Genomic DNA, 23,960 nt, shown 5'->3' on the forward strand with positions numbered 1-23,960 from the left:
CATAAATTTATTTTACTTCTTCTTTGATTTCATTTTTTTTGTAATTAGTTTTACCAGAGCCTATAGCATATCGATACTAATGTACACATATAACTTATGAAAAAGTATTTTGAAAATAACTATATTAACATTGGAAAAAGTAAGCATTTTGACTTAGTTTCAAGTTAGACTTCCATTTCAATTAATTACTGAGACAAAAGTACTAGTTAGAGGTTTACTGAAAATCAAAGGGTACAGGTTCTCCTTGTAGGGCCTAATACTATGCTGGGACATAGTAAGATTAAGTAAATATTTGTTGGATGAATTAATACTCCTTATTCTCACCCCAAAATAGCAAAAGGTTCATGATTACTTGTGGCTTACCCAATCCCCTATCTGTAGTTAGAACATAATGCAATCTCTTCATGAATTAAATACTATTAATATATACATAAATAAGAACAGACTTATGTGCTTAGCATGAAAATAAATTATGCCAGTTTTAAATAAAGCATAATTCAGCAAGAATTTTGCTAAATATGGAAAAACAAAAAGTATTAAATTTCTACTATTATTTTTCCCACATTTATGCCAGCTCCCATGAAAATACAATCTACTGGTAGATTGTAGGACAGAGAATTGACATTTGTTGTTGATCTAAAGACACGTTGAATCAATTACAAAGGGTCTCTTTAACTGTAGACTTATTTTGTATACCAGGAAGAATACACTAAATATATTGAAGATAAATCTCATACCTTGAATTGAAAGAATGTAATTTTTCTGTGCTTTTCCTTCCATATTTGATGCAATGCATGTATAGTTTCCACTATCTGAACGCTGAGACCGGGCAATTTGGAGTTTGCTACCACCAGACAAAATATGAACTTCAAGTGAGTCAGAATTTTCTAGGGGTAGAAACAGAGCAAAACAGAACAAAAAAAGCTTTTTTTAAAAAAAATACCACCTCTACAATTCAATATAAAAATGTCTTGCTCCTTGTGATAGATTCCTAGTGGGAGGGGGACTGGGGTTGGGTGAAAAAGGTCATAAAAGAGATTAAGAAATACAAATTGCCAGTTATAAAAATAGTCACAGAGATGTAAAGTACAGCCTAGCACATATGGTCAGTAATATTTTCATAACTATGTGTGACATCAGAGGGGTACTAGACTTATTGGGGAGGTCATTTTGCAAGGTAAATAAATGTCTCATCACTATGTTGTACACCTGAAACTAATAAAATATTGTGTCAACTGTGACTGAGAAATACATTTTAAAAAGTCCTTCCTTTGTGCTTTTCTTTTAAATGAGAGCCTTTTTGGAAAACGCTAAGAGACAGTTCTATTTATAAAATAAATAATTTTATGAGTCTCTTTTATAAGTTTATATTTCAGGACAGGAGGCTTCCTGAACGAAAAACACAGCTAAGAGCATAATACCAAAATGTGCTAGTTCATAAAGCTCGTGCGTTCAGAGCCAAAGAAAACTGCAGTGGAAGGCAGAGCTGCATTACCGATTGGCTTGTGGTTCTTCAGCCATGCGATCGTGGGGGGCGGAATGCCAGTGGCATCGCATGTGAAGGTGACGGGGTTGCTGATGGTCTCAACCACCACTTCCTTTTCAGGCCCTTCGATGCTGGGTGGCACTGCAAGAAGACAGAAGACAGTCACGTGTCCTCATTAACCCAATTCAGGACACTGTCTGTCATTGGCATATCTGGGGGAAAAAGAGTCGTATTAGACGCAGATGCTCACCATATACATTGAGGTGGAAATTTTTATCATCCCGTCCTGCTACATTTATAGCTCTACATACATACTGGCCTGTGTCAGAAACCTAAAAGAAAAAGATACTATTGTATGTGCTCCATTAAGTTACAGATGACCAATCACACTGTTCGAGCGTAGATTAAATCATCAGTCATCTTTATGCTCCAACGCCCCAGTTCTAATTGCTTCCTGCAATCCTGCTTTTTTATATAAATGAGGTCAATAGCATTGACGCTGTTACAATAAACATCATTTTTCACTGTAGTCAAGGGAACAGGCAACTCTCAGCTCTCTCTTCCATGGTCCCACCAAGAAGTCATGACGAGGAAACAGGAATAAAAGGTGCACCTCAGCTTTCTTGATGTGCAGCATTTGTCCATCGGCTAAAATCGCCACATGAGGAGATTCGGTTATCATCCGCCCGTTCTTATACCAGGTGACGACTGGAGGTGGGACAGCGTTGGACTCACACTCCAATGACACTGAGGTCCCCTCTCTTACATTAACTATAGAAAGAGATTCACTGCCATGATCTTTAATACTTGGGGGCACTGAGGGAAAAAACAAGAACAGAAGGATTTTCTTTTTTTTTTTAAATTAAGGTGTGCAGACAGAAAATATTTAATACCAGTTTAAAAATGAAAGAAGTTTATGAGGAGAGTAAAAACAAACCATAAACAGTCAGGGAGACTTTTTTTTTGCTTTCGCCAGCTTGGTTGATAGCTATGCAAGTGTACTGACCACCGTCAGACTCCTTGGCCCGAATAATCTGTAGAGTTCGACCACCTGCGGGCAAATATAGTGGAACTTGAAGAGTGGTATAGAGATTGTGCTAATAACTATTGCATTTTTATCAATAGGATAAATGAAAATATAGTCCGTGACAGTAAAATTTATTTAGAAGCAATTCATATTTAAGATGGAAGAATTGAATCATTTTTCTTTGATCCTCCTTTATTGTCGCTTGTAGCTCTTTATAAAAAATGAAATTCCTAAATTTTTTTCTCCTATTAACCAGGCATGGAGAGAAGTGTTTGATACAGGTTTCAGTGAGCAAACAGTAATTGTACTACAGTCAAATTGTTAACAAGTATTTTCTGAGGTTAAATCTCCCACAGTGCAGAAGTGTCTGCCTATCCATCTGTCTAACGATTTACCTGTCATCAGGAAGCTTTAGAATTGATGAAAAACAAGCAGTGAATTTATCCAATGAAAGCACTATTTACTAGCCTATCACCCACCTGGAATTACTAAGCAGTTCTGTTACTCAATTTCATAATTTCTTGAAGTGGACTTTGTTACAGCACATGCCCACTAAAATCATAAAAGTCAATACAATCTTATCCTAATGGTCCCAAAGGGGTAAAGAGAGGCCATTAACATGAACAAATAAATGGAGCAAAAGTCTGAAAGTTGGAATGCCATTTGTATTTAAAATAAAGGAGAATGAGAACGTTTTGCCCACCTTATAAGAGTAATGAGTTCCTTACCAGGCACAATGAGAGCATTTGTGTTTGGCTTGATAGGCTGTTCATTCTTGAGCCAACTGAGATCGGGAGGTGGAAAACCAGAGACCTCACAGCTCAAGGAGATGAAGTTGTTCACCACAACAGTGAGATTTTCAGGGTTAGAGCCAATGACACTTGGAGGAACTATAAGAGTAAACATATTAAAAGTGAAACCCGATATTATCAGTAATACATATTCCACTTTATCATAAGCCCACCCACTGTGTTAGTGACATGTCTTCATCAAACTTACGTCCCTCAGTCTTGTTCCCCCTAATTGAAAAAGAGTGCCAGAATGTTCAAAGACAGAATTATTCTGCACTTTATTGGAAAACGTAGTTGGTAACACCTAAGATGGGTTTGTCAATGTACGAAGAAGACCTAATAGTGCTTTTTATTAAGTTTGAATAATCTTTTTAAAAAAAATTACATCCTTATTTAAAACTTTTATTTTCCTGCACATAGCATTTATAGAGTAGAAATTTAATTTTAAGAGGTACCTATCAATAAATTATACAGGTAAATTCAACAAGGTAAATCAATGACTTTCAAGATGAGCAGAAAACTTAACAAATAACATTATGGTTTGTTCAAAACAAACAGGAAAAAAGAAGTAAACAATACTATGGTTTGTTCAACCCCCTCCAAAAAAGCAAAAGTGGCGTAAAACAGAATAAGATTAGTAATATATTGAGTTCTCATATAACTGCATGTGCCAGATACAGTTCTTATCCTCATATTACACATGAGGAAGGAAGACAGAGAGAGGTTAGCATCTTGCCTGAGATTTCACAGAGAGTTTCAGGTTTGGAGGCTATGCAGTCTGGCTCTGGAGCCCTTCTTCTTAGCTAGTTCTATGCTGCTTAGTAATTACAAGTGTCAGGAGGATCAGTAGGGTGACAGTAGACAATTAACCAAGTTTGGGGATCAGGAGAAGGAAATAACAGTTAAGAAGATACTTGAAATATGACCAGGAATAAACTAAGTGGAAGACAGGAAAGGAGTATGTCTTCTAGAAGGAAGGCACAACATACAGTAGCTCCCCTTATCTGCCAGGGATACATTCCAAGGCCTCCAATGGGCGCCTGAATTCAGGGAGAGTATTGAACCCCATACATACTATTTTTAAACCTTTTCCCTTAAAGGAAGCACTTAAGGCTTCTCTTTGGCATGTCCAAATTGCCAGCATCCCTCCTCTTGTGCTTTGTGGACATCAGTGAGTAAAATGAGAGTTACTTGAATGCAAGCACTGTGACACTGTGACAGTTGGTCTAATAACTGAGACACCTTCTGAGCGACTGAAGAGTGGGCAGCGTCTACGGTGTGGCCACCGTGAACAAAGGGATGCCTGGAGTCCTAGGCAGGACACGGCGGGATGACGGCGCGAGACCAGCACCAGATTCCATTGAGCTGTGCACTCCAAGCCGAGCGTAATTTAAAACTCATGAATTGTTTATTTCTCAAGCTTTCCATGTACTATTTTGGAGTAAAAACATGGGAGGGAGCCCCCAGGCCACACGGAGTTTCCAGTTCCAGCTGGTACCTATGAATTTATAATGACATCAATATTCCCGATTCTAAGAACTCCCCCAGTCCTGGTTGGGCCAGGTACAGCGCAGACGTGGCATTCAGAGAAAGGTAATGCAGGAAAGCAGCAAAGGGGAAAACGCTGGAGTCTGACTGTCTGAGTTAGAATCCAGGCTGTGCGTTTGCAAGCTGACGGCATACGTTACTGAATCTAACTGAGCCTCAGCTTTTCTGTCTGTAAAGGACGTAGAAAACGGTACCGACCACCTGGGGTTATAGAGATAATTCAGGGATATAGAGATAATTCAGAGAAATAATACACACAAAACACTTGGCCGAGCACCTGGCAGGTACCGAGCAGCCCAGATGATGTGTTGTTACGTGCAGGGCTGAGCTGTTACTGCACACGAGCCCTGAGAGACACGGGCCATGAGAAATAATTGCAATGCTGTTCCATGGAAGTTAAACCGGACGTGTAACAGCATGAAGACACAGGGTTGCAAATGAATAGGCTGTCCATTTGAAGGTTAGAGTCCAAAGGAAGCAAGCAATGTAGAAGTGGGAGGTAACAAATGGTAGGAAGTGGAAGTAATTTAAATTCTTCCCTCCCCCCTAGGTGAAATTTCCGGTGTTTAAGTACGGGTTCACTACTGGTGAGAGCACAAATCTCCAGGCCCGAACGGTAAACACTAGAGCTGCTGCCTCTCAAGTCACACAGTTCTCCCCCTTCAGGTGTTTCTGCTGTGCATTAGGAAAGAGGCAACTGATGTAAACAAAATATAATATAGGAATAACAAATATTTGTTTGGCAACTATCACAACTATAGGCACCTAAGTTTAGGGAGAGCAACATCCATAAGAAATGACCATTGGCTTACAGGCTTTATTATCAAGTCCTGGGATAGAGGTGAGGCTATAGACATACAGAGATAACACAAAGCAACATATGTAACTGCTTTCATTGTTGCGATAGGTATTTAGAAGATGCTTTTGATCACACAGAGGAGGAAAAATTAATTCTGCCGTGGTGAATCAGAAGAAATAGTGAACATTTTTATTTATTTATTTTTAACATTTATTCTATTGTTCTTTACAGATCAGAATGTGTGCTTTCGCAATGGTTATATTTGTCTCACTAAATCAGTCTTCCTGGGAATTCATAACAGTTGTGTCTGTTTGATCAGATTTATTTTTTAAAAGAACCTCAAAAATACTTATGAAGCACCTACTATGTGTTACTCACTGTGCTAAATACTGGGAATTCAAAGATGAAAGTGTTTCACAAACACCAAACACAAACACCAAACACTGCTAGACATCAATACTCCTTAATATACCAGAAAAGAGTATCTATGAGTATCTATGGTGCTAAAGCAAAGTCCTTTCAGGGAAGAAACTTCTCAGGAAATTTCAAGTTTCAGCTATTTCCAAAACAAGCTAGAATTTATATTTTTACACACACACACACACACATAAAGGAAATTTTTTATGGTGATTGTTCACCACTTCTAATTTAATATTCTGAAAGCAGCTACATGTCACAAAAACAAAACTACTTTTTTTGTGCAAGACAACTGCCTTTTTATGGGAAAAAATAATATTTATGGAGCAACCAGCATATACTGAAAACTTAAAGTGTGATGAATGAATTAGGTGTGCTGGAGGTTTTTGGAATTATTTCACTTATCCAAGAGGCTTCTTCTTTTCCAGAGTATATTAAGTACTAGAGGATGTAGCTCAACATGAATTCTACATTTCATGACAGAAACTGGTTTCAATCAGGACAAGTGAATGAATTTTTATGAGTAAAAGATCTATATTTAGTTCTAACTTCATAAAAACATGTGATCTTTGGGGTTTCAGATTTTGATTTTCTTTCTTTCTTTCTAATGTGTAGGAGTCACTACTTTTTCTTGAGGGACTGAAATAATATAAAAACGGGCCCCCTAAATTTGTACTTTGTACTTTATAAGTCCTACTAGCTGAGTTGGGAAGAAAGGGAGGAGACTGTATGAATGCAGGTCCCACACACTGTTTCAAGTAAAAAAAGTACAAAAAAAGCCTACATAATATAAAACAAGTATACTCTAACGGATGTTTTTGGAACTGAGCTCTTACCGTGAACATTGAGGTTAAAATATTTTTTGGCACTTCCAGCTGTGTTCTCAGCAATACACACGTACCTGCCGATATCTGTTATTTGAGCATTTAGAATCTGAAGGGAAAATAGAAAAATTCCAACTGAATTTTTTATGAAGCCACATATGATAATTCTAAGAATAAACAATACATACCCTTTCTGGTTAATACAAGATAAACATAAAAAAATGTATACAGAATTGCATTGGAGCTGGCTTTTATAATCAGGCCAATGAAGTAAATATTTACTTATAAAGATTTCCAATCTGAACAGCCTGACCTATTTTATTCATCCTTGTGTACCGACTACAAAAGTGTCCCAAATTATTCTCCCACTTCTCTCCTAGACCCCTGGCAATGTGACTTTGGAGCTCCTCCCATCACGAGGTAGAGTAAAGATGTGGGATTTGTGTCGGCCTGGGTCTGGTCTTGATGCATAGAATGGGATGGAAGTGATAGTGTGCCACTTGAAATCTAGGCCTGAAAAGGCATTGTCCCCTTTTTCACTCGTTTGGAACCCCACCATCACCATGTAAGAAAGGCAGGACTAACCTGCTGTGTGGGGTCGTGATTGCAACTGAGGCCCCAGTTATGTAAGTGCAAGAGCCCAGCCAAGATCAGCAGAGCCACTTATCCTATCCACAGTGTGCAGACACTGGGGCAAGCCTGGCTGAGGTCAGAACAACCCCTCAGCCAGCCAGAACATTTGTGAGCTAGACAAATGCTTATTGTTTTAAGACATTGTTTTGGAGTGGTTCGTTTTGCATAGCAATGGTGAGCTGAAGTAGCAGGTAGAGTTTATTTTATTAAGCAGAAAGTTGTATCCATCTATATATCTTTGGCCCTAAACAGAGAAACATTTAAGTATTTTGGGAGAGGTTGTATGATCACCAAATAGAAACAGTCGGGATGTTTAGGAGATCCTTCAAGAATTCAAAATCATTTACAGGCAGTGAACCTGACTCATTATTATTTTTTTTAAATGAACTCCATGAGGTATGCCTTGTGTCAGATACATGAGAGTTTTGCTTAGATCCTTGAGCCTGTAGAACATCATTTATATGTTCAAAAAATTATTTACTTAATAAGTTGTAATCTAACAAAAGAATCGGTGTTATTTCTACAAGTGTCTAACTTTCTTTCAGGACACTTGAAAAAAAAGTAGGCATGCCCATTAATGAACAATAATTCAGGATATTAATGTGGTTTCCATCATTATTATATTATTATAAATTCTTTGCCAATGAAGAGTAAATTTTAATCTACGGGGAATTTCATACCACCTAGAATCTTACCATCAGAACTATGCAATGGAAAGGATTGTAGTAATGAGCTCATATGTGGTTTTTCTCACAAAGGCCATACTGCATTAAACTTAGTGTGCATGCGCTGAATGTAGAGATAATTTCTAGAAGAATTCACACAAAACCATTAATAATGGTCACTTCTCATAGTGGGAATAAGAGGAAAAAGAATTCCATTTTATATCCTTTTTATGTTTAGTTATTTTTACAAACATATTTCTAAATAATAAGAATTATTTTTAAAAGTCAAAAAGACAATGATAAAATACAAGGTGAAATAGTTATTTTGGAATCATAGTTTTACTTTTACCTGCAGAATCCTTCCATTAGACAGGAACTTATGATGCTCATCCTCTAGCAAGGGCTGCCCATCTCTCCGCCAGGAATTCCGCGGGACAGGGCTGCCGCTGGACAAGCACTCCATCAGCGCGCTCTTGCTCGCCAGCACAGTGACCTCCTCAGGGAGATCACTGTGTGCTCCCTTGATAACCGGCGGCACTATTTAGTGATGGCAACAAAGAGATAATAACAGGAAATGTGGCCTTTTCTCAATTATTCAGGTTATCTGACGATTAAAAAAACTGTGGGATTAATAAGGGAGCAAACTTAAAATCCATGATCCTCAAGTAACAGTTTACGCTGATAAATTAGGGGTGATAAAAATTATGTAAACTTGGGTTTACTTTTTTAAAAATTTTTAAATCATGTTTATTCTATTACAGTTGTCTCCATTTCCCCCCTTAGCCCCCCTCCACCCATCCCACCTCCACCCCCCACTCCCACAGACAATTCCCACTCTGTTGTCCATGTCCATGGGTCATTCATACATGTTCTTTGTCTAGTCCCTTCCCCTTCTTTCTACCATTGTCCTCTTGACCTACCCCGGACTAATCCCTCCTATAGTTTCATTCCCATTTAGGTTAACCCCAGTTTTTCCCCTGTGTATCTTGTCTTGCTTTCTCTCTCAGCTCCTTCTATTGCACTCTCTGGGTTTCCAATGTCTGCATGAATCTAAAAAATCTATCTGATCATCTAGACAAAACAGACCAATCACATCTTTAAAGTGTATTTGAAACATACAGATTTGGTCTCATTTGCAAGGGAATTGTCTGGGTTCCTCAATGTGTCCCAGCCTCAGTCTCAGGGATATCAGCATCACTTGGGAGCCTGGTTGGAATGCAAATTTTGGGGACCACCTTAGCACCTCTGTGAGCATCTCTAGGAGGGGCCAAGAAATTTGTGATTTAACAAACTCACAGGGTGCTCCTTATATATGTTAAAGTCCGCACAGTCATGCTGTAAATTTTCCTACATATGTTCATTCTCATTTAAAATAATACTGTAGAATCCAGGTTCATGTACTTTATGTTAAACTAGTCCGTTATGAAAAATCACATTATCCATAGAATTTTTACAAATGGAAATATTAGGGAAACTAGGAAGGCATTGTGTTGGTGGCTTGTGAATGTAGAAATTTATTTTCACAGTGAATAATCTTTTTGTTTGGTTTTGAAAGCTTAGTTATTTCATGTTTCACTCTCTTAAAATGTACCACATATTTAGCAATCAGTAAAGATGGTATATTTAATGTCTTCTGGTGCAAAAGACCAGATGCAGTCTTCCGGTATTTCGGCCTCTAAAAAAAATTAATTGAAAGTCTGTAAAGAATATGATCAATGCTGGAAGGCACATAATAGAATTTCAGTGCTATTTTAAATGCATATTTTTGCAAAGTTATGTGATTTTGATATACTTTAGATAACATGAAATATGTAACGTGAACCACAGATTAGTAAATAATAAACTTGAATTTTAGATTAAATGATGTTATCACTAGCCCCACACCATGAAAAGTGATCAAATGGAATCTTTGAAGTATTCAAGCTTCAATGTTTTCCTCGACTTTAGCCTGGAACATTGGGAGATACCAAGAGGTATAGTCTAAGTCCAAGGTCTGACTTTTAGAGGTCTTCAACAACACACTTCTCTCTCACTCGCCTCTCTAGCTGCCTGGCGGACACCATGCAGAATTGTTCTCAGTGGTACCTAGGGGGTGAGCCTCAAATTGTGAAACATCCCTAACTGAGACAGAATTTTGGGGACTGTTCATTTTTCTTGCTTTGTACCCACCTCCCTAAATTCATCTCCAACATGTTTTCCAACTTCCTCCTAATTGAGAATAACAGGCTGAAGGCATGGAACCCTATAGTTGACTTCCCGATTCCTAAATCCCATCTCAATCTGATGGAATCCCAGTCCTTCTCAAACCACACTATCTTTCTTATTATCAGATCCGATCCTGTCCAAACTAAACTCATTCCAAACTCAGGTCAATTTAAGCCAGGTAGTCTAGGATGCTCCTCTATGGTTCTTGACGTTAGCAATGATTTCTATTGTCTTTTTATCTCTTTTCTATTTTGTTATCACTATCCTGTAGACTTTAGAATCTATGCCGATGACCCATCTCATTCTAATTAGTTTCACCTGTACTCCACTTCCGCCAGCCACAGACAGCCCTACTTTGGACGATTCAACAATAACACCTCTTTCCTCTGCAGGTTGTGTAAGCTCCTTGAGGAAGGACTGATGTCTACTGCGTCCACTGTTGTAGCCTCAGTGTCTAGCACAGTGTCTGGCACATAGTGAGCAATCAATAGATATCTGTCATATAAGTGAATTTTGAACTCATGTTTTTTCTCTTCCATCTCTTTTTGGGCTTCCTTCATAAGCTGTCCTTTGCTCGTACTGAACATTCTAATCCTTCTACTTCTCCTCCTTTACAATCAGTTTATCTGCCTCCTGGACGCGTATTTGATCTTTTGCCCTGCACAGACCTTACAGTGGGTTTCAAAGATGGTCTGACTCACTGCACACTCTATGCTTTCTCACCTGCTTTCACAAGTGCTTCCACAAGGTGCACCTTGTTACCTTGAGCATGTTCCCTCATACTCTCTCAACCTCCTTAGGCCACATCATATATATTTTTTTCTACTTTTGCCCCCAGATTACTTAGGGTGCCAGCAGGAATCCATGACTGAGCCCAACAGCACCCACTTCAACGCCTGTCTCATCCCCCATTGCGGCACATTAATATTTTCCACTTTCTACAGGTCCAAATACCGCCCCCACCACTGTGCCTCTGGTTCTCATACTTAAGGAAAGGACTAAATAGATTTGAGATGCATCCCTACATTTCCCTTCTTATGTACTATTGCAGTGAATGTTAATTCATTACTATGAAAGTCTTATTAACCTCCTTGGTCCCTTGATTGCATTTTTTACCTGTTCCATGACCTTGCTCCATGAATCCCTGCTACACATACACACACACACACACACACACACACACACACACACGTGCGCGCGCGTTCTCTCTCTTTCTCTCTCTCTTGAAATTTTAATTTGTCCCTTTCTGTTGGATCACTTTCTTTAGCCCATAGGCACCTTCAATTCTCTCTTAAACAAGTTTTTTCAAATAAGCTGTTTATACTAAAACTCTGTTCCACACCTTCCCTCCTTTTCTTTCTGATTACTTGTTTCATATCTATTTGTTTGTTCTGTGACTTTGCATCACACCATACTATCTAAACTGATTATCTGAAGTTCTTAGTTTCAAAGCCAATGGCCTTTTTCCCCATTTTTATTTTTTTAAACTTGTTTTAGTGTTCAATACTAAACCCACTTCTTGATAACCTTTTCTATGCCTTAGATTCTAAGACATGGTAGTTTACCACCTTTCATTAATTCCTCAGATTGTGTCTCCTTTTAAATCTGTTTTCCTTTTACTGTTTCCTACTTATAAATGATTTCACAATGGTATCCTTTTGGCCTTCTCCTACTCTATCAATAACTCTTTCTGTTGGAAATCTTATGCCTTTGAATATCACCTGTTGGCAGATAACTCTCAGATCCGTACTCAGCTCAGCTCTCTCTCCTGTGCTGTGGTTCCATATCTCCAACGGCCCACTAGTATTTTACCTAAGTATTCTGGAACCATGCCAAATTCCATATGGCCAAAATAAAATTCACTTCCTTCTTCCCAAAACAGGTTGTTTTCCTAGATATTCTATCTTTATTAATCTTGCTAGCATTTTATTAATCAACCAAGGTAAAAATTTCAGTGTCACCTTATATTCTGAGAGGAGCACCTAATACTTCCTCTCCCTTAATCTCTTCCTCTCTAAAATCTGTCACACCAACTACTTCCTGTACATCCCCTCTGCCACCCCTCCAGCTCGTCCTCCTCTCATGAGTGGATCCGTGTTTCTGCTCTTCATAACATTGCCTCTCTTTTCCCTGAGGGCATGATGCTTCTTCCACTCTCAGTCCACAAGTTCAGATGACAAGGACTGTGGCCCAAGGGTGGGCACAAGAACTAAGCCTTATCAATTAGGCCTCTTGGCTTCTGTCATGGGTTCAGGAACAGGTATGTGATTCATGCTTGGCCAATTAAAGCCGTCGAAATCTAATTCTTGGACTTCCATTGTAAACACTGGGAAAGACAAGCTTTCATTTGTCTATGAAACTAAGAAGATGTAAGACTAGAGTTTTAGGGGCCCAACTTGCCAGGCAAAGGGACCCCCTACCTTAGAGTGACACTAACAGAGAGAAACGAAGGCAAGAAACAGCTAAAGTCTGATCAATTCTTCTGAGCCGAGGAAGTCAACTGCACCCAGTCCTACCCTGGGACTTTTCAGGTTTACGAGGCAATGAATTCTCTCTTTCTCTCTCAGCCAGTCTATCTGATACTTCAGGAGTCCTAAATAATTTACTCTCACTTTGTATAAAATAATCAGCTCCTGGGAGAGTGATCGATTTATGATTGTCTTTTATAGTTTTTTAGATGCCTAGTGCAACATCTTGTATACATTAGTTCCTCACAATCTTTTTCAGTAAGAATTTTTGAAAGAATACATACTAAACAAAAGAAGACAAACTCACAGAGTACACGGACGTCGTACTGAAGGGAGTCTTCTCCAGCCTCATTCACAGCCACACATGTGTATCTCCCAGCATCTTCCACTTTCGCCCGGGGAATCTGCAACACTCTCCCACCTGAAAATATATCCTTAGGCATTTACCTCTGGACATCTTAGGGTCATAAACAGAGATGCAGTTTTTTCAGGTCTAATGGCTTCCTGACATTTTCCTTCAAGGTTCCACTGGTTTAGTTTTATTCTTGCACATCACTTTTACAAGAAACACTGCATTGTGGAAAAGTAATCCAATACAGCAGCCAGATCTTCTGAGAAATGAACAGCTGGTGCAGACTTTCCCTAAGGCAGGAATGTTGCTCTATACCCCTCATCATGCTCCATGGGAAATGTTACCGTGTAGTTACTTCTTGGTTTTACAGTTTGGACACATATAAAGATGTTTACACTGTGGCACGCAAGCAGTGGCAGGAGGAAAACAATAGCCAAGGATGTGAAAGGCATATAGTACATACGCCATTATACATACAATCTTGAAAGAATAACTGTGTTAATTTTTCATGCTGATATAATTTCAAACACAGAAAGTATAACAATTGCACCTTTATACAATTATGACAATTGCAATTGTCATAATTGTATAAAAAATTTTACCTGTATTTATTATTTATATTTTACTCCATTTGTTTTATATTTGTCATATATGTATATGATCTGTCACATATATATTATGTATATATAATCTTTTTCTGAACCATTTGAGAGTAAGTTGGAGGCCTGGGGTGTTTGACCCCTAAATATTCATAGATCTACATTCATAAAATAAGGAGAATCCCTTATATAACATACTATACTGTTCAAAATCAAAAAATTCAAAATCAATACAAAACTGTTATTGAATTCACAGTCCATATTTAAATGTCATTATTATAATATTCTCTTTTCTAGCTATTTGTTCCCAAGGCCAGATCCAATTTAGAATCACATTTAGAATCCAATTTATTTATTTATTTTTCCCTTATTTATTTATTTATTTATTTAAAAATACATTTGTCTCTGCCTCCCCCCCACCACTTTCCCTTGCCCCCTCCCTCATTCCCTCCCTCAGCTCTTCCCCTTTGGTTTTGTCCATGAGTCCTTGCTATATGTTCCTTGACTTTCCCCTTCCCTTCCCTTGACATTTCTATTTAGTCTCCATTTTTTCAAGATATTCTTTTATTTAAGATGAAATCTGCATACAGTAGAATGCACTAACCTTAAGTATACAATTTGATAAATTTTGACAAGCCTATTTAAATGTTTGCTAAAAATGCATAGAAGCCTTGAAAATATTATTATTCCACAACAATTTAAACGTCTTCTTTTCCATCGATAGCCATGTAATAACTAAAATATTTGAAAATAATCATCTTCACTATCGATTTATGATGAACACATGATAACTATTTGCAAATATATTCTAGAATTTATCATTAATAATGTATAGAAACCAAAGTGATTATTTTATCACATCATTAGAAAAATAGAGGTACAAAGAAGCCAAAGACCTTTCTTAAGTTCGTGGGAATGTGTTCTTGCTTATGCCAAATTCCCAACCTAGACTCCAGAGCAACCCTCACCTGGTAAAATCAGCACTCTGTCACTGGAGGTCAGAGGCCGGCCATCTTTGTACCACGTCAGTGTCGGAGGAGGAGCAGCATTGGTCTCACAGTAAAGAGAGATGGGGTTGTTGATGATCACATCTTTGGCTTCTCCGCTCCTGCCAGTATCCAGCATGTTTCCTATTTCCCAGAGTTTCTGAAAACTTGGAGGAACTAAGGAGGAAAGACATGGAAGTTCGGACCCATAGAAACGCCGGTGTCAATCCATTAAACGAAGATCATGGCTGTATTCTCACAAGGGTGATATGTAAATGAAACACATTAGACAATGTGAAGATGTTTTCAAGTATCTTCCATCTACCACCTTTGGCCATTAGCCGGGAAAAGTAGGAGGCAGTAACAGGCAGAAGCGGGAGCTGTCTTGTGGGGAAGAAAGGGAGAGATATAGGGCTCAGAATGCTCAGCTCACGCCCCGCTCTCCTCTGTTAGAGCTGCCTGCTCTCAGGAAGAACTTAAATTAAGGAAGGCTAAGGAATGTAATCACAGCGGAGAGACATATTTTGAGGAGCCATCAGAAAATAATGGCTTGGTTGAGAGCATTTTCCAGTCATTTGTATTACTAAGAAGGCTAAAGAAGTTATGATATCAAGATTAATAAGCCCATTAATTAAAATAATAGAATATTCTCAAATTTTTCTGGGGATCAAGTATGAAGTTTCTAGAAGACAATTTGTCTGTACATCAAAATCATTAAAAATGTGCATAACACTTGACCTAGAATATTCACTGCTAGTAACCTATGAAAAAAAATCTAAGATGTACAAAAGTAGTATGTAAAAAGCATCCAGGGAAGCAGTACATTTGAGTAGCAAAAATCTGGGAACCTCCCAGATATTCCACAACAGGAATCAGGTTAAATAAATATTTAGATACTCAAATGATTAAACAGGGAAAGTTATTAAAAATCATGTTGAGAGTAACTATCAAAAAACAATCACAGGTATCATTTCTTAAGCATTTTTCTGAGCTTTCCATACTTTGTCTTATTTAATAGTCAGCACAATTCTACCAAACATGAATTCTAAAAGCAAGGAAACTGAGGTTTAAATATTTAGGTAATGTGTCCAAGTCACAAAGTTTTTAGAAGTCTAAAATAATTTTTTTCCTAGTCTGACTACTTTAAATTTTGTACTTTATCTTTCTCCTTCCATATAAGTGCTACTTAAAAAAAAAAAAGCTTCATGTTATAACCTTGGGGGAAAGCTAATGTAATGGCCAGTGTGTATCATGTGATCCTAATTTGTAAATGCAATATATATTTACAAATTATATCAGAAGGAAAAATATCAAAAGGAAGCACATAGAAATAACAAAAGTAATCCTGAACAATGAGGTTATTTTCTTCTTTGTTAATTTCTCAAGTCCAATTTTTCAATAATGAATTTATATTATTGTCAACAGGAAAAAACTATTTAAAATAAACCAAGTAAAATCTCTTTTTCATTGCTTTGACATATCATATAAGTTAAATTATACGTAATAAGCACATTAGTATTACCTTGTATATTCACATCAAAATCCAGCTCATCTTCACCTGCAATATTAGATGCCACACAAGTATATCGTCCAGTGTCTGATATTTGAGCCTCCTTTATTTGAAGTGTGTGTCCATTGGCAGCAATATTAACATGATCGTCTGATTTAAGGGGCTGTGATTCAATTATAATTAATGTTAGCATTAAGTATGTTAATAACTCCTCTGAGAGACCACACTGTTGATAATTTTTATGACTCATTAATAAAGAGAATTAAATTTTATGTGAACTACTCAAGACAACAATAGTTTTATCAATTTACTGTATTCTGATTTCAATAATCACATTTTTATTTATTGGAAATTATAGTTCATATGGTTTACATCTGTGCCAGGTTTTCTGAGTGGTACATTTAAATATTTTTATGATAAAAATGTTCTTAGGTATCATACCCAATTAGGAAAAACATATTTTCAGTTGATACCACAGTGCATTAAAAAGCATATCTTTTATTTTATTTGGTCAAAAGTGCTAGCATTTTTAATGAAAGATTGAGGGCATTTAATCTAAAAATCACTGTTGTTCATTCAGAAATATCATTATTTTATAAATGAAAAGTTTTAACTTAGAGATATTTATATTATGATGTTTTATTAAAAGTATTACTGTACTTACTAGAACATTAAGTTATAGATATTTATATTATGATTTTTAATTGATAACATTACCTACGGTTACTAAGACATTTCTCATCTTCTACGCATTCTCCCATTTACACTAAGTTCTTTCTTATTCTTTGAAGAGTTTAGCTCCTGGATTAACATCATTCCTTCTAATGATACTTTTCTCATAATTCTTGGTGATTTCAATATCTACACAGTCTTTCAATGCTGTGTGCATACAATGCCGTGTCTTCTTCTCCAATGTTTTTGTCCTCAGCCCTCTCTCGGACACTCAGTAGGTGAGTCATACCTGGACCTTATAAATACCAATAACTGTACCGCTCATAATCTCAGTTGCAAGTTCCCACTCTCTGAACACCACCTCCTAACTATCTAACTCACTTCTAGCACCACAGCACCGAGAAATATTTGACCCTCTTGGAGGATCTACAATCCACTGACCTTGTCTCTCACTCTCCTCCTGATCTCTATTTCCTCCTGACTCAGAGAAGGTCAATTATGGCAATCACTCCCTGTATAAACCCACAACTCCTTTGCCATCTTTCTCCCCTGGCACAACCCTAACCCTGGTTAATATCACTCTCTGTACATTCCAGGCTCCCCCTGGGCCTCTCAAGAACACCCCTCCAGCAACTATGTCCTCTCTTACCTACAGCATCAGCAACTTATTCTTTTCCACCAGATTATTTCAATCTACATACACTGTAGTATACCTTCCCCCATTAGAAGAGAACTCTTTAGACTGCAGCCTATTTCCACACTTTTCTATTTAAAAGTCAAATGACTTAACAATGTTTTCTACCTTTGCTTTCTCCACTTCATTCCATCTTTTATTGAATCTGCTCCAATGAGACTTTCATCTTGTATATTTGACCAAAATGATTCTGTCAAGGTCACCAATGACGTCCACATTGCTAAATTTACTGCTCAATTCTCAGTCTTCATTTTACCCAGTTGGTGACATTTAACACAGTTTAACTTGTTCTTATTTTGATATATATTTTTTTCCTCCTTATCTTTTGGGACAGCTCCTTCTCTGCTCACAACCTCTAAGTGCAGGAGTTCCCCATGGCTTAAAGTTTGGACTTCTCTTTCTGTTTAAGCTCACTCTCCTAGCATGATCTCATGCAAAATCCTGGACTCATCTTTGAATCTTCTTTTTCCCTTACAATCTTGCTATCAACTGCATCCAAGCAACCACCAATTCTCTTCTGGACCAATGCAATAAATTAAAATCTGAACCCCCTCTTTGTTCTCCCAGTACAGAAGCAACGTGATTCTTTTAAAGTCTTAAGTTAGAACATACCACTCTTATGTTTAAAATTTTCTAGTGGCTTCCCCTCAGAATAAAGGCCAACTGGTCAACCAGGCAGTGCAATCTGACTCCCCACGAATCTTCTGTTCACATCTTCTTTGTGTTCTCACGGATCACCGCACTCCAGCCAACATGTCTATGGGGCTTTGCCCTTGAGACTCTCTCTATTTTAGCATATTTCCCCCTCAGGTGTCTGTTTGTTTCCTTCACTTTTTTTGAGTTTCTGTTCAAATATCACCTTATAAGTGAGGTGTTTCCTGTATAAATAGGAGATCACACTCCTCTCACTCACTTTTCTTCTTCTTGACTGAATTTTCTCCATGACAACTACCCCATCTGGCCTATTATGTTTTAGTGTTATGTTTGCTTAGTTTTTGTTTCCCCAAACTTCATATAAACAGAGATCTTTCTCTTTTTCCTTTAGAGCTGTACCCTCCACACTTAAAACAAGGTCTGCACAAAAGTATGAAATGCTCAGTAAATAATGTAGGATGCAATGAATCATTATTAGCATTACATCACATATAAAAATAGCGTAATTTAAAATTTCTATGCTAAACAGACAACTTCAGAGCATGAATAACTAAAACTCAAAGACTGTATGAAAACTTATTGGGTCTAATACAATATTCTTGGTGATTTCCTCAAAAAACACTTTTGTTCAAGTGGTGTTGCTTATTTGAAGAGTGAAATAACATCAGAAAGGATATGGAAAATAAACAAACAGCATTTTTTTTGTGTGTAAATGCTGTTTAAAGGGACCAATCCCAAACTCTAAAAAATGTAGCAGCTTAAAGTATCACAACTGGATCAGTGTCAGAGTCTGGATTTGAAACTAAATTAATTATTCATTATAAATTTTTTTTTAACAGTGCCTCGATCCTAGTGCAATTCTACTCACTACCCAATTTTTATGTGTATATGTGTTTATGTGTGAGTGTGGACGTGTAGTAACTACAGTGAATGAAAAGACTTTGGATAGAATTAGAAATAAAATAAGATTTCAAGGAGAAAGGAATTATGTGTTTCCAAGTAAACTCATATAGATTTAATATTGTACCATGAAGTGTGCTTGTAGTCAGGAAAGAAACTATAAACAGAACATGGTGGGAGTTCCTTATTTTTCCTTTTGTAATGGTTTCCAGATGAAACTTGCTTATTTTATAAGAGATGATTTTTTTCTAGTTGCCAGTATTGCAAAATCCATCTGTGATCTGAGAAAATAAAGCTATATCTTTCTGCATCTTAAATCATGACTCTGGCCTGAACTTCTACAACCGAATGTAACTGACCATTTGGTTGATATGTGTATAACGGCACAAAGCACAGCTTAGCCATGTCACATCTGTGTGAAGTGCAGTATTAACAGCAGCTAAAGCGAATCTATTTTGGTTCAAAACACCAGCATATTCCTTTAAAATATGCAAGAAAGAAAGTAAGTTGAATGAGAAATGACAGTGTGTGGTCTGAAAGTCACACCACATGAATGAAGGATGTGCTTTTCCTTTCAGTTTCTCATTGCCCCCAGTTCATTGCACTGGGCACTTAATCATCACATTTAGCTTTTCCCCTTCATCTTGGAATGTTAAAAATGTTACCTTTTGGAATAGAGTTAAAAGTGTTTACAGTAAGTTCTGATTAAGCTTACTACCATGATATGACTATCTTTATAAACGGTTGAGCACTATTTTTGTGTTTCCTGTCAACAACGTCTATTTACTCTGCAAAACCAAAGAACACAAAAACTGTCCTCAGTGGGATGTTGGCTGAATTTTCATGGACAACTGCTCGTGCACCCAAAAACAAGCCTTTTCAATGATGGAATAATACTACTGTTCTTGAACACAGTTGAGTGTTTTTTGCAGTGTCGTATTCTAGGAGCACGTGGGTGTGCTAGCTATAATGTCTCACTGACTCTCTGAGTTACTTGTATCTGTTTTATTATTATTATTATTTCACTGAGCATTTTAATCTTTAAGAAACCATCAGCAAATGGAAAATCTTGTGACTGGCCTGTCCATCCTTGTACCAGCTGAGAGAGGCAGAAGGAATTGCATAAGCTTCACATTCCAAGGTCAGGGTGGTGTTTACTTTGATCTTGACTTCTTTAGGGGAAAGACCTGGCCCCAGGAGGTCCCCTTTATTGATTATGGGTGGAACTGTACAAAAACAAATATTCAACAGTTAAACATTGGTTCTTTTAAATATGGAATACCATGAAAATCACACTGAGGATCACTTTACAAGAGACATTTTCTAGGTTCCTCTTTTCATTGAGAGCCCAAGTTAGCATCTTATGAAAGGGTAGTGCTCAGGTACAGAATGTCAAAGAAATATCATCCTCCTTTTGTCATTATAACATAGACAATGAGGCTAATGTCGTTCCCAGAACAGTTAGTTTCATTTGTTCCAGGTCCCCAGACATAGTCTGAGCATAACCCATCAAATGTATTTTACCAGTCATTAAAGAAACTGATTCAAAGAACAAAAGACAATCAGAAAGATACTCTTCCCTTTAAAAAAAAACTTAAAATTTTGTTATTATTAATAGTTGTATTTCCTTTGCTTTTTATTTTTAGGTCACTGCACAGTGGATCAGCCCACAGTCACTGATGACCTCACCCTAGGCTGTTGATTAGAGCATATGTATGAATATTTAAACAACGGTTTAGTGCATGAATGTCCTATACCTTAGCTCAGAGGGTATCTCAGAAGGAAAAGTAGAAAAAATTAAGGAAGTGCCACTGACAAATTCTCTAGTAAGATTTTAGTGAGTAGAGTGAGTGGGCTCTTTACATCTTTAAGCAAATGAGGTTATGAGTGCAGTGCTTAATTCAATGTCCATCTTAATGAAGCAAGCGGCATAAACAACTAACTGTATAATGAGTGTAAATAATTATGGGCCAATAACCAAAAACAGAAGAGAAAATGTTGGACAACTTGGGGAAAAGACGACACATAGTTTTCTTTCAGAACTTACTGTAGACCTTCACTTCATAGTGCTTTATCATTTCCCCAGCCTCATTTGTGGCTATACAAGAGTATCGTCCGGCATTGTCCTCCTGTGCGTTGAGGATCTGCAGAGTCCTACCTCCTGAAAAACCATAGAACACCAAGGAATCTCTGAAGTCACAGTGGCAGCAAAGTATGCACAAACTACCAAGGCTTGAATTTCTACTGTGTATTTCTTCTTCTGTAGGCCAATTCTGTAATAGATACTTAACACAAGGCAACCTACAAAATAGATGGGCATTGCATGACTAGCTCATGCTCATTCTGACCCTCCCATGCCTCTGTACACATTCCAGCTAAGGTCCCTATCTCACTCTCTTCATAATTAGTATTCTGTCTTAGTCATTTCTTCCTCTTGTCTTCCTGGTCTATCAGTAGAGATTGGTCTTGCTAAAACAGTCTTATTATTGTACATTTCTCTTTAAAAATCTTTAATGGTTCTCAACTGACTAAAGCATAGAAGCAAAGCTCTTTAATCCAGGCATTCAAAACATGACTCCAAAGTTCCTTCTTGACCTTATCTCCTACCTGGTCCCCTCTCTGTAAAAGACACACATAACGCACATGTATACACTGTCTCCACTCAGTTGGGACGCGAGGAGTCTAACTGTTACTACTGTGTGTAATAGGCCCTTCTCACTTTATACCTTGCCCACAGCACTCATCCTGATGGATCTGAAATTTCTCCTAACTCATTTCCAGCCAACAGGATTTCTATAACTTCCATTAAGGTCTGGTTCAAGTTTGGACTGCAACAAAGCATGTCCTAATCAATTCAGCCCACAGTGGCCATTCCTTCTTTTGAATTCTTATAAAACTTGTCACTAATCTATTAATTATGCCCATGACTATTCACAACTCATGGTTATTCATGCATTCATATTGTTAATTAATTTTCACACATTTTATCTCTCTTCCACGTGGAGACCATAAATTTCTTAAACAGTGATCATACTTTTTAATCCTTTCTATTTTCATACACGTTGCCAGGTATTAATGAGGAATAAATAAACTCAATCTAAATAATAACTTCAAGGTTCAATTCAACAAGAAATACATTTCTATCTTTTTTGGCATTCTACATAATATGTTTTAGCAATTAATTTTTATTATGTATTTATTTACATACCTTTTTATTTAGATAATTTATTACTCTTTCGAAAAGTAATTTCAGGTACCTTAGATTACAGTACATATACGAATATTTGCACCTCAGGCATCTGAAGGGAACTATACCTGGAAGAATACGAATATTCCGGCTGGATTCTAAGGGAGTTCCATCCTTAAACCAGGTGATGGTAGCTGGAGGATATGAATAAGCTTCACAGACTAAAGATGTGGGGCTGTTAAGGATCACAGTGACATCTTCAGGGCTGCCATCACTGTCCACACCAGCAATTGTAGGAGATACTAAAGAGATTTAAAATTTAATTAAAGAAATATATTTAGGAATTTCTCTCTTTGTGCATTTCTGAATTTCTGTTGTACTTATTTGTATAATTCCGTGCCCTAACAATTTCAGGAAACAATTGATTATTGTCCTTATTCTACCCAAAAGAAATGAGAATGTTAAAAGGCTCATAGGGTAATGAAAAAGAGGACATTAAAAAGGAATTACAATACAATACGATAAGGGCAATATGGGATTTTCGGTGCAGGATATATAGAGGAATAACATTCAATCCTATCCAGGGTGTGAGGCATGTGGACTTCCATCGAAGTCCTACTAAAAGAGATTTTAAAGTGAACCCAAAAGGATTATGGCAGATAAAGGGTGAAAGAAGGGAGACTAGTAGGAAGGGGAACATAATGGGAGCAGAGGAGTGTTAACAGTGAGGGGCAAGCAGGGAATACATAGAAGGTGGATTCAAGGGGGATAATGTTGGAAGCAAGGATAACACAGACAGCTACACTTGTTTCACAAAAGGTGATGAGGGGCAGACTTAGAGCTTTGCGGGAAGCTATAAAGAGCACGGAATAACTGAAGAAATATTTAGGAAGTCAACTGGCAGGACCTGATAACAGAATTTGGGGGTTATGAAAAACCAAAGTCAAAGATAATTCCCAGCTTTCTTGCTTGGGAACCTAGATAAAATGCAGTGAAGCAACATAAATGGAAAATATAGGAAGATTTGCTCATTTAGGAGGAAAGGATGGTTTGTTCAGTTCTGAATATCTTAGATTTTTAGTGTCTATGGGAATTCCAGGTAGAAATGTCCAACAGGCAATAGTATATAGAAATCCAAACCTTGGGAGAAAGATCTGGGTTGCAGGTATGGATTTAAAAAGCCACCAGTCTATAGGTTAATTAAACCTGGGAAATAAGTTTATTATCTGAAGGAACTAACTAGAATAAAATGAGCAACGAAGTAAGGACAAAATGCTAGGGAATTTAATGTTTAAGAGATGATTAAGAGTTCACACAGGACAGAGAAAGGGAGCAATGAAAGGTGTGCCAGAATTACTAAGGAAGGACACTCTCAAGGAGAATGCGATAAATAATGCCCAAACCAATAAGAGAAGAACTAAAAAATATTAGTTGGATCTAGCACCAGGGTAGTCTTGCCACAGCAGTGTCAATCCCAGTGTGGGTAGAGGCCCACTTTTAGTGGCATAAGAATTATATACAGGGAGTGGTTACAATAGGAAGT

The 23,960-nt window shown here is 37.4% G+C and overlaps 1 protein-coding gene across 1 annotated transcript in view; it reads right to left on the reverse strand.

Moving 5' to 3' along the window:
• Positions 1-23,960, reverse strand: part of HMCN1 (hemicentin 1) — a 392,649-nt gene that overhangs the window by 82,707 nt on the left and 285,982 nt on the right. The window contains exons 50-63 of the mRNA XM_054587651.1: positions 22,546-22,719; positions 21,278-21,391; positions 20,311-20,456; positions 16,323-16,473; positions 14,783-14,977; positions 13,171-13,284; positions 8,540-8,727; positions 6,905-7,001; positions 3,242-3,403; positions 2,424-2,537; positions 2,100-2,302; positions 1,737-1,818; positions 1,496-1,627; positions 738-887 (exon numbers count right to left, since the gene is read on the reverse strand). Coding sequence (XP_054443626.1) covers positions 738-887; positions 1,496-1,627; positions 1,737-1,818; positions 2,100-2,302; positions 2,424-2,537; positions 3,242-3,403; positions 6,905-7,001; positions 8,540-8,727; positions 13,171-13,284; positions 14,783-14,977; positions 16,323-16,473; positions 20,311-20,456; positions 21,278-21,391; positions 22,546-22,719 — 2,022 coding nt within the window. The remainder of the gene's footprint in view (positions 1-737; positions 888-1,495; positions 1,628-1,736; positions 1,819-2,099; positions 2,303-2,423; positions 2,538-3,241; positions 3,404-6,904; positions 7,002-8,539; positions 8,728-13,170; positions 13,285-14,782; positions 14,978-16,322; positions 16,474-20,310; positions 20,457-21,277; positions 21,392-22,545; positions 22,720-23,960) is intronic.

Source organism: Pteronotus mesoamericanus, unplaced genomic scaffold (genome assembly GCF_021234165.1).
Source record: "Pteronotus mesoamericanus isolate MK-2021 breed Mesoamerican mustached bat unplaced genomic scaffold, CSHL_Meso_final scaffold_1186, whole genome shotgun sequence".
Lineage (NCBI taxonomy): Eukaryota > Metazoa > Chordata > Mammalia > Chiroptera > Mormoopidae > Pteronotus > Pteronotus mesoamericanus.